The 12287-nt window shown below is 33.1% G+C and overlaps 1 protein-coding gene across 12 annotated transcripts in view; it reads left to right on the top strand.

The window, feature by feature from the left end:
- KIAA1109 (KIAA1109 ortholog) overlaps positions 1-12287 on the top strand; it is a 215319-nt gene that overhangs the window by 48167 nt on the left and 154865 nt on the right. For all 12 annotated transcript variants that reach the window (XM_032292381.1, XM_032292387.1, XM_032292382.1 and 9 more), the window contains 6 exons: positions 1824-1915; positions 3498-3615; positions 9340-9495; positions 9756-9853; positions 11370-11548; positions 12009-12115. In XM_032292381.1, coding sequence (XP_032148272.1) covers positions 1824-1915; positions 3498-3615; positions 9340-9495; positions 9756-9853; positions 11370-11548; positions 12009-12115 — 750 coding nt within the window. The remainder of the gene's footprint in view (positions 1-1823; positions 1916-3497; positions 3616-9339; positions 9496-9755; positions 9854-11369; positions 11549-12008; positions 12116-12287) is intronic.

The raw sequence follows: 12287 nt of genomic DNA, 5'->3' as shown, positions 1-12287 counted from the left end.
GCATAATTTACTTAATGTGTAGTTTTCCAGTTAGACTGGTGCACTATGAGAGTAGGTGCTGTTTTGTTCTTTAGTGTATTCTCAGTGCTGAACCCTGTACCTGACATTTGGGAAGTACTTGATTGGATGAATACAAGGCTTGGTTTTAGGTTATATTGTTGGTAGATTTTGTCAGGGAGTAAGCTGTGTACTTTAAGTAGCATAACTTTAATAAATCAGAACATTTCTCAATAAAAATGTTAGTATCATCTGAGCTGAGATGGTCTAAGTTCATTATGCATTTGAAATATGGGCACTGACACAGTAATTTGAATAAATACTGTTAAATTTATCAAATTGTTATAACTTCATTTTGCCTACTTATTTCTATATTCTTATTACATTTGTAATTGAGAGCAGTTAAGATGAAATTCTGCTTTATTTACTTTATTGAGAGTAAAGAGTAGCAACTTGCCAGCATTTTAAATTAGTTATCATCAGTGTTTCTGTTGCTAAGTATACTTCATTTTTGTGTAATTCTTAGCTCTTATTTTTTCGTTCTGTCACTTATTTTGCTGCTGTACGAGGAAAATAGGCAGAGGGTTGACTACATTGATTAGTTTACCTGAAGTGTTACCATTCAGGACTGCCTACTTAGATAATCAGTTGAAAAAGTGACTGGGAATTGCATAGTGTATCTTTTTCCCATAACTTTGGGGCTATTTTAATGAAGAACTAACCCTTATCTAGTTTATAAAAAACAACCTTACTAAGGCTTGAAGGAGATGCTTGAGATTGTCTAGGACTGCTGATTCAGAGTATGTAGTTGGAAAGAAGCATCTTTTAGAAAAGCATTACTTACAGGTGTGTGATGGTGTATAAAGGCAGTTGGGAGTTGTACAAAACTGATAATATTTCAGATAAGGAAGTGTTTCCACCTTTTCACAACTGATGATGCACATAGGAAATAGCATTTTTACTGTTTTATGCTGTATTATACAAATACGGGTACACTGGAGTAAAGGGATCACCTGAGGTCTGAGGGATTAATATCTTGAGCATATCTATTATAAATTTGTGGCAAGTACCACAGAATACTTGTGTAACTCTTGAGTTAAGGGTTTAAGGAAAGCCCAGTTAGGGTTTGAGTATAGAGGTTAGGTGGCTTTTAAGATGACTGTCAATGGGAAGATGGACTTAGGTGTCAGGCAAGAACAGTATATAACAAATAAATTTAAAACTTTTAGAGATTCAGGTATTTGAAGAAAAAAAAAAATGCCCAGAGCAGGATGCAGGATGTAGGATGCATGTTGAACTAGGCATGTAATAGTGACCACAGAAGTAGTGTTTGTAGAAAGATTACTTTAAGAAAGGAAATGCAATACTCTAAACGATTCAGCTTTTGTTGAGAATGGGCTGTATTGCTGAGAAACTGTCATTACTTGAGGGGAATAGCTGTTATTCAGTAACTGTCATTATTTAAGGAGTAGTTGAAAATGTTGAAAATATGTACCCTTGAGTCAGTGGAAGAAGAAAAAGAGTTGTCTTCAGTAACCAAAAACTGTTGTTTAAAGAATAAACTCGTAGTTTTTCAAACTACAAAGGAAAGCAAAATGAGAATAGATATTATATGGAGTTGGAACTTTGTTCCTTTAGAGCAACCCATATGAGAACGATCACCTATTAAGTTAGCAAGCCCCCTCTCACTGAGGTGTGTTTAAATAGTGACTACCAGTTTTCAAGGATTCCTAATTTGGGTGTTGGTAGGAGTTGGCTCCAGTCCAAATATGTTTCACTTTGTAATTTTTTTTCCTGGTTCTTAATTTTTATGTTTGTATTATTAGGTTATACTCCTGCTATTAAAGGACAACTCTTACATGTGGATGCCACTACCAGCATGCAATATCGGACTCTTTTAGAAGCAGAAATGTTAGCAGTAAGTCTGTATATGAGGATATACATACTTGCATGAAAAACACATTTGATTTTAATTTACTTATATAAAGCTTAAGTAATCAGGAAATCATCAAATGACTCATCTTCTAGTTCAAGAATAGCCAGATGCTCTTGACCCTGTCCTAGGGAAGAGTAGTGGATTCCCAGTGCTGTGGACTCCTGTTGGCACCTCTCTCTCGCTCTGCTTCTAGTATAAGGGAAGTGAATAAAAGGCAATGATACATATGTTTTTGTCCTGTAAAATATGAGAAATTGTTAGAATATTGTTTTTAAAGTTTATTAGGTGGCTGTACTAAATCTCTTCTAAGTTTTAAGTAAGATAATTCTTTAATATATGTTTTCTAGCCCCACTGGATTGCTTTCCCAGGGCTTAAATAATGTAATTTATTGTGCCTTTTACTTGATGAGTAAGGTAAAGGGAAGAAAATCTTATTGATACCCTAGATTGTTCCATATTAGAAAGAGAAACAATATGGAAATGTCAGTGATTAAAATTGCAGATTGAGACTCATTAATCAAGCAGATTATTGTTAGTTATTATTACTATCAGAGACAACACTACTAACAATCACAAAAGCCACTATGTAAAATGGTTAATATGCAGAGATTCTTTCATATAAGATGGTACCATTAAGTTCTTAATTACTTGTCTTAAGCATTTTACACATATGTAAATTGAGACAAAAATTTTTCAATTTCCAAGAATATATCAAATACCATAAGTATATTTTAAACTGTGATATTCAGTATTTTAATGAATTCTTCATCTACTGCTGATAAATAGTGCTGTGTGACAATGCTGTTTCTAGGCAGGCAGCTTTTGCTTTTGCAGAAATGCCAGACTGGGCTGTTCATGGTGACTTACACCTGTAATCCCAGCACTTTGGGAGGCCAAGGAAGACTGATCACTTGAGGTCAGGAGTTCGAGACCAGCCTGGCCAACATGGCAAAGCTCTGCCTCTACTAAAATACAAAAATTAGACAGGTGTGATGGCATGTGTGCCTGTGATCCCAGCTACTCGGGAGGCTGAGGCACAAGAATTGCCTGAACCTGGGGAGTCTGAGGTTGTGGTGAGGTGAGATTGTGCCACTACACTCTAGCCTGGGCAATAGAGTGAGATTCTGTCTCAAAGAAAAAAAAAGAGGAGAAGAAATGCCAAACTGCAGAAATACTAATGTCACTTTTGTGACAGTATGCATTGCACTCTATCTTCCTTCACACTGAGCCTATCTCTTAACAGATGAGGCTTAAGGAGAAATTAGGGATGTTAGCTGTTACCCAATTGGTTTATCTGGAGTAGAGTATCAACACTGTAGCCTGATTTGTTTTTTTTTGAAAGTTTTTTGACCACATCTTGGCTTAATATTTCAAGGAGCTAGATGTAGCCATGTATATTGACCTACAGCCACAACAATATTAAAATCTCAAAGGGACCTTCTGTTCAGCTCAGTAGGAAAATAAGTTTTAATTACTCACTAGTGTGTGTGATTTCATTTCTAATGCTGTTCACACAGTGTCACATTTGAAGCTCTAATACTTTTACCTGACATTTGTTTTGCAGTTCCACATCAATGCCAGTTACCCCCGAATATGGAACATGCCACAGACATGGCAGTGCGAATTAGAGGTTTATAAAGCCACCTACCACTTCATTTTTGCACAGAAAAATTTCTTTACAGGTAATTTTCTAATAGGTATAAATACAGTGAGATTTATTTGTTTATATTTGGTAAGTTTTAAGTTCAACATAGGGATAGGATGACATGATTCAAACTTTTTTTAACATTTCATTTTGGGCTGAAAATATCAAAGAGAAAATTTAAATATAGACACTTTGCGTTCTTTTCTAATCCAAACAAGAAAATATAAACCCCCAATTGAGCTTAGAAGGAGATGAAAGAACTCAGTTTAGGCTGGTGCTTTGTATCAGTCTATTTAGGGGGAAGGATAGAGACGATGAATCAATTTCTCTCTCTTCCCGAATTAGGCATCAGCATGGCTTCATTATTTTGTTTTAATAATTATAATCCACAACAGTATACGCAAATAGCCAAAAGTTATTTTTGAACTTGGAGCCCTTATTTAATCTTTTCTGTTGGCATGGATAATTGAGTTGGCGCTGTCACTAGTTGGAAAAAACAGTCCTTTATTTCTTGCAGCATATTTGATAGTTTTGCATATTTTGTGACTATAAGAACATGTAGTGTTGGTCTATGAATAGCATAAATATTACTAAATTAAAATAAGTGGCATTTATGAAGTCTTCTTCTAAAAAATTTAGCCCCATAGACTTGGTCTCATTTTCCAGGGTCAGTGGCTGTTCCACAGAAACCTAATCTTTACTTGACTGCTTACTACATCCATCCATCCATCCATCCATCCATCCATTTGTTTAATAGTTGTTTTATACAAGCATCTAGTTGATGCTGAGTACTATCAGATATTTGGAGGTATAGTGGTGTTTAAGGTATACATAGGTAGTCGTCTCCTGACAATACTACTGTATAATGTTGTGTAAATGACTTCACTGTTTAAACTTCAGTTTCCTTATTTGTGAAATAGGGATAACAATTTCTACCCTAATTTTGCTATTAGTAGAGCTTTGGCCTTTTAAAATGTCTCTTAGTACAATATGTTCAATCATAAGTCTTTTATATTTCTTTTCTGGTTTGTCTGGGAGCCTTGGGGGACTAGATAGACTGCTTCTGCTTTCCTGGAGTTACATACCTCTCCAAGGCTTGAATCAGTGTCCCAGTAGTGAAAATTTTACCAGAGTCCCTGGCAAGTTAAGCTTTTGCTAGTGAAGCTGAGCACTGAATGAGTACTTCTCAGTTCAAATTTATGAAAAAAATATAGCTAAAACTTACAGTGTGTATCATGTGTCTGGCTCTGTCCTAAGCAGGTTGCATGTATTAAATTATTGAATCCTCACAATAACTCTCAGGGATCAGTATTATTATTATCTTCCTTACTTTTTAGATGAGGAAAATAAGTTATAGAGGTGAAACAATATATGTCCATGGTCACACAACTAGTTAGTTTGTTGAACTCAAATTCTAACTCAAGTAGTCTGGCTCAGGAATCTGTTATACTACTTACCTCTTTGACTAGCCTTTTCTTTCTTACTTAAGATTTTGTGTTTTTTAACTTTACTAATCTTTTAAAATAGATACCATTGTCAAGTATTTAATCCTTCACATTACTTTTCTTCCAGGCATTTCTCGCCTTTAGACTCTTGGAGTGCCAAGAATAGCTGTGGTAGAAGTATAAAGTCTTCATGATTTAAAAGTATTATTTTGTAGTAGGACTTTCATTTATACTGTTTTATTAGTTACACTGAAACAGCTAAGTACTCATTTCCTAAATTGTAACTGATTTTCCTTAAATTATTTTCTTTCTCTAACTCTAATTTGTATGCTTTCTTTATTGAAATTCATTCTTTTGGTTATTTATTTTTTTATAAAATTTATTCGGAGAAATTTTAAACATAGATACAAAAGTAAACATAATCATTTTACAGATTTAACAACTGTAACATTTGGTCATATTCTATTATTTTTAAAAGACATATAGCATAACAAATAACTGTAGAGTCCTTTTTAAACTTATTCTCTAAGAGGGATGACTACTAGAGAATAATATTAGTTTAGTATTGGAATGAGCCTACTTGGTCATAGCGTTTGGATTGCTTTCTCTATTGTCAGAATTCTATAGAAAAGAAATTATCTTTCTGATGTGAGGGAATGCCTAATATTTCTCAGCAACCACTCTCATACCACTTATTAGTAAGGTAAAATTGTTCTTAAGAGATTTCAGTGGGGACAAAGATAGCTTTATGACAAATATAGAGCCTCAGAAATGAAAGCTTATTATAAAACAAAAGCAGAAACTGAATCCTCTTCTGGGAATAATGAGATTGACTTAGATTTTCTCTGATAAGGAGGGGAAGAAAATAACATAATGGCATTGCAAAGCTCTAGTATCAATTGACTGACATTGTATAGGGTGTTTGCCTAACAACTAATGATAAGATGAGTTGTCGCGTTTTTTCAGAGTAACATTTAGCTTGCTATACCTTTTTAATTTGTTGTACAAATGAGTAAGGCAGTCATCAGGAAAGTGCTTAATTTTTCTAATCAGATTATTTGATAAGAGCATCTGGTAATGAGAAACAACTTTTGGTTTAATGACAATGCATATTAAAAAGTTGTTGAGGCTCCTAATAAAAAGATTTTGTCACCATAATTTTTAATATTTATCAATAAAGATATAGAAAATGGTAGGAAAACTATATTATAGAATGACATGTTGAAATTTTAAGTAAGTCATTAAAGAAAAAACTGATAAGTTTTATTAAAAATAGAAATAGACTAATAGTTGTAACATTTCATGTGAGTTATTAAAGAAGAAAGTAATAAGATTTGTTAAAATATATTTGGCTAATAACTTTATAAAATTATACTGGTTCCCTGAAATAAGTAGTAGATAATCTGAATTTTTGTTTAGTTTAAGTTTTGTTGATCTCACTGGCAATTATATCTCAATCTTTTGACTAATAGAAATATAAAGTAGATAAAGTGCAACCAGTATACATTGTAAGTCTTATACATGAATAATGATTCAAAACAGGCACTAAGTATGATCTCTGCCTTCACTTATGGGCATTTCTTGTTTTGTATTATTTGTCTCAAGTACATTGACCTGTGTACTAGACAGAGACAAATGAAACAATACCAGACAGTATATATACTGAGTGCAAGTGTAAAATACATGCAAGTGTGAAATGTGAAGCTGATAAATGCATGTAAGACATGAGTACAGAGGAAATCACTGTCATCTGAAGATGATCAGAGAAAGAAAGGAAAGACATTAAGGTCTGAAATGGTGTTTTTAAATGAACTTAGTAATATTAACTAAGATCTGATAGTATTTTGCCATTTACAAAGCACGCTCACTTGTATTATCTTCACATAACTCTAAAATAGGATAGCTGTTATTATTGTTTTTGAGTTAACAGTGAGGAACTTGGGGCATAGAAACATTGAATGACTTGGGCAAACTTATGAGGCTAGTAAGTCGAAGACATTTAAGAACAATTTTCAGACTGCAGACCCTGTGCCTCCTGTGTAGCATTATGCTGGCAATAAAGATGGTTAGTTTTTCCTTAGCAGAGAGGATATGAAAGACAGTAGTTTGACCAAAAATGCTGAACTATGAATGTTATGAGTGAGAAAATCAGCCTGATGAATGATGAGTATGTATTGTAGAGTTGGTTAAATCCAGAGATGATTTTTGGGCATTTCCCAAGTGTTAGACACGGTGCTAAAGACTAAAGTTAGAAAGTAGGGATGGAGTCAGGCTAGTTAGGTAGGGTGGCACTTAGAAGTAAAAGATGTGAAGTAACCATAGATTATGTAAAGCATGATGAATTACTGTGATTGTTAAATAAAAATATATTTAAAGTAAATTTGATAAGTGGAATTTTCCATTCTGTCAATAGAACAGGTTAATAGCCATATGCCTTTTATTATAGATATAGTAAAACTCTTTATCTCAGTATTAATTTGTGATTGATATTTGACATTATGTTATTCTGCCATTTTAATAAGACAAGAGTTTCTAATACATTTGTGCTGTCTTTGTATGTGGCAGCTAAATTTTAAATGAGTTCATATGATATTATGTAAGATAAATTTACTCTGAGTTCATTATTGAATCTTTTTTTTCTGTTGAAATATCTCCTTCAAAATACAAATAAAACTACTTTAAATATTTTATCGTTTTACCTATAATTTTCCTTAGGGTATCTTTAATAATAAATGCTACCATTTGTGGAGTCCTTACCCTGTGCCAGTTAGTTTGTTAAAACTTCACATAAATGATCTGAATTATCATCATGAGTCTGTGAGGTCGTTCTTATTTTGTACAAGAGAAAACTGATAACATTTAAGTCACTTTTTTCAAGATTGCATAGCTAGTAAAATGATAAATCCAGAACTTAAACCCAAGACTGTCTAGTGTCAAAGTCTGTGCTATAAGGATACTGTTTCCAGTTGTTTCTCTCTCTCTCTCTCTCTCTCACACACACATACACACACACACACACACACACACACACACACACACACACACATGTTCTAATTTTATATACATGGCACTGTGTTATGCACAGTGGGTATACAAAGATGAGTCTGACACCTCTAGGAGGAGCCCTTTTATTGAAAGGCATTGCTGGGAGTGTACAATGCATATAAAACATTGTGGAGGCCAGAAGATAAAGTTGTGCAAACTGCTATGGTAGATCAGTGCTAATGTCTTTAAAGAGCATTTATTTATTGGGATTTAAAAGAATTAAAGTGCCAAAGGGTAAACAGACAAATACATGAATGCAATTTTAAAAAGCAATTTTAACATACAATGAACAAATATGATTGAATTGTAATTCTCAGAAAGTCAAGTCTGTGTTTCGTTTACCATTGTAGTCCCAGAGTCTAGAACAGAGCCTGACACACAGTAGACACTCAGTAGATATTTGTTTAATGAATAAAACAATGTGAAAAAATGTTCAGCCATGCTTGTAGTTAAGAAGTACAGTGGAAGTGAGATACTGTTTTTCAGTTGTTAAATGTCAAGTAAAACAAAACAAAAAACAGATAGATAGAAATAAAATGCAGGAAGAGGTTCAATGAAATACATAGTCAAGCATACATTTCTGGTAGGAGTGTAAATGGACTCACTTCTCTTTGAATGCAATTTTTAAATTTATAATAGTCTTGAAAAATATTCCTAAATTTTGACCTAGCAATTTCACTTCTAGAATCTATACTGGCAAGTCATCCAGAATATGTAAAATACCTTTTACAAAAATATATAGTACATGGTAATATATGTAACACAAAAATTTGGAGTCTAAATATTCAACAATAAAAAATTGTTTAGTAAGTCATGACTAATCTCATTAATGAGCTATTATGTAAAATTTACGTAAACGTGTGAAATAACATGGAAAAATATTTGAGCTCAGTGAAAGAAGCAACACATAAAAAATGTACATATAGGATAGTGTCAGTCTATGTAGACAAATAACTGGAAGAAAATGTATCCACAGTGTTGGCTATTTGGGTAGTAGAATATCAAGTGATTTTTTTACTTTGTAAAATTCCTTTAAAAACATATATTAAATATATAAAATTTCTCTTATTTGGAACTATGATTAGTAAGTAAACATCTGTTTACTGTCAAATTATTTAAATACATCTTAATCACCTTTTAAATATTTCAGTATAAAATTTTTTTAGTTACACAAAAGAAAAATTCATTTTTGACTGGTGTTAGAAAATCTGTTTTCTTTTCTGAGTTTCAACTAACTTTACAATTTCTATTCACTACCCCAATAATTTTAGATTTAATTCAAGACTGGTCTAGTGACAGTGCTCCAGACATTTTTTCATTTGTTCCATATACGTGGAATTTTAAAATCATGTTTCATCAATTTGAAATGATTTGGGCTGCTAATCAACACAATTGGATCGACTGCTCCACTAAACAACAGGAGAATGGTAAGACATTTAAAAAATTAGCTTAAGCATTCCTCTCGTTAAGGCAAATACCAACTAAGAAAATTAGTATAGATTGATAGTTTTAACAGATAGTAGAAGTTATTTTACCCCATTATCTTTCTGAGACTCTCAGAGGACTGTTTCAGAGTTTGTATTGGAACTAACAATTTTATTTAGTTGTGCATTTTAGGCAGTTTTATAATTGAAACTTTATTGACATTAAAAGTAAATTTACTTTTTCTTCTTTTTTTTCTTTGTAGTGTATCTGGCAGCTTGTGGAGAAACACTAAACATTGATTTTTCTTTGCCTTTTACGGACTTTGTTCCAGCTACATGTAATACAAAGTTCTCTTTAAGAGTACGTATAGTTGAATGCATTATTTATTCCACAAGATGTATTAGTAAGTTTGATTTCCCAAAGCTTGTCTTTACTCTCCCCTACCCAGCCCATTGCCATTCTAAGGTATTTTAGCCTTCCTCCAGTGTCTACTACCTTTAGTGTCACAGAGTTCTTGTTATTTCCTTTTTGTAGTTAACTGGACATAAGACATTGGGCAATTAAAAAATATCTCAAGTTGACTATTTTCTTAGAGTTCTTTTCTGATCTATGTGGCTAATCTATATGTTGGCCCTTCTAGCTCTAATGTTTACTAATTCATGTGAACTAATTTTATACTTCACTTTATTTGAGTCTTAATTGTAAACATGAATTCAAGGAATAACCACAGTACCTTTCTTCCTTTTATCTGAATGCCAGCTCTTATGTACTTCTAAGCTCAAAATTTTATGGAACATGTTTTTTTGGTATGGGCAACCAGTAGTGTTTGTAGTATTAATGGTGGTTATACTGGTAAAATTAGCAACATAATAGAAAACAGCTAACATCTATTAAACATTTTCTGTGTACTACATAGACACTGTTCCATGTGTTTTATGTAATAACTCATTTAATTTTCAGAACAACCCTCTGTAAGTGTTATTACCTGCATTTATATATTATAAAAGTGAGGAACAGAACTTTTTTAACTCATCATAAAGCTAGTGAGTTATTGGACAATATAGCTTAGGGCTCCATTCTTTTAACCACTGTACCTTGCTGCCCATTAAGAAACTAGTCATCAAGATGAACAAAGAATAGAAGACCTACAAGGAAAAAAAGTAAAGCCAAATAAAGATCTTTTGATTTGCCAGCTCTGTATTATTAAAAGCCAGTTGAGGAAACAAGACATACTAGAATCAAATGAGACAAAACTATTTTAAAAATTAATAAAAATACAGAACATAGTCTACCTGAGCTTATAAAAGTTTTTTTAAAAAATGAACTTCATATAAAATATCTATGGATACCCATGGAAGACGTTCTTTTCACTGTTTGGAAACTATGCTGTTTCTCTCCCTGATTATTTTGTTGTTTTTCAATACAAATTTACTTTTAGTCAATGTAAAATCTTATTTGTTATTTTCTTGACTGTTCAGTGTAAAATCTGTCATTTCAAATTTGTTTATCTTACTCGTGTAATGCCAGCACTTTGGGAGCCTGAGGCAAGATGGTTGCTTGAGGCCAGGAGTTTGAGATTAGCCTGGGCAACACAAGAAGACCCTGTTTCTACAAAAAAAAAGTAGCACATTCCTCTAGTCCCAACTATTTGGATCACTTGAGTGCAGGAGTTCAAGGCTTCACTCCAACCTCAGTGACAGAGTGAGACCACCAAAAAAAAAAAAAAAAGATAAATAATACAATAAAATAAAAAGTAATAAAATGTATTTTCTTTCAAACATTTCCAAGATTGTTGTAGACAGGTTTGCCCATAAGTATTAACCAACATATTTATTTACTGATTTTATTACTTTGGATTATTATAATTTTTTTTTAGGGAGAAGATGTTGATCTTCATTTGTTTCTACCAGATTGCCACCCTAGTAAATATTCTTTATTTATGCTGGTTAAAAATTGCCACCAAAATAAGATTATTCATGATACTGGCATTCCTGTTGAGTGTCAAAGTGGCCAGAAAACAGTTAAACCAAAATGGCGCAACATTACTCAGGAAAAGTGAGTACATAAAATTAGTGACACAGGCCGGGCACAGTGGCTCACGTCTGTAGTCCCAGCACTTTGGGAGGCTGAGGTGGGTGGATCAGGTGGGTGGATCACCTTGGCCAACATGGTGAAACCTTGTCTCTACTAAATACACAAAAATTAGCTGGGCATCATGGCGCATGCTTGTGGTCCTAGCTACCTGGGAGGCTAAGGCAGGGGAATTGCTTGAATCTGGGAGGCAGAGGTTGTAGTGAGCCAAGATCACGCCACTGCACTCCAGCGTGGGTGAGAGAGAGAGACCTGTCTCAAAAATATGTAAATAAATAAAATAAAATGTAATTATTGACAAGTATTTTGTGCTTATATGTGGAGAAATAATTCTTCTCCTTTCAAAAAATAATAAAATTTGAATATCTGCAACTGGTTTCAAAAGGAATAAGCATCTGACTAGAAACTGTTTTACTATTCAAAGGTCTGGTTGGGTTGAATGCTGGACTGTCCCAAGTGTCGTGCTTACAATTGATTATACATGGCATCCGATTTATCCACAAAAAGCAGATGAACAGCTAAAACAGTCATGTAAGTGTTTTTATATAATTTGTACTTTCATACAGCTGCAGTTATGATTGTTAATGATGAAAAATAAAAAGCAAATAAAATTGAAACACATCTATTCTCACATAGTATAAATATAATCTTTAAATATTTTAGAGTAATTATAGCTACCTTTTGAGCATTTACTATGTATCAA

This window comes from Sapajus apella, unplaced genomic scaffold (genome assembly GCF_009761245.1).
Source record: "Sapajus apella isolate SASKATOON/1434 unplaced genomic scaffold, GSC_monkey_1.0 scaffold27, whole genome shotgun sequence".
NCBI lineage: Eukaryota > Metazoa > Chordata > Mammalia > Primates > Cebidae > Sapajus > Sapajus apella.
This window is presented reverse-complemented; position numbering and strand designations above follow the sequence as displayed.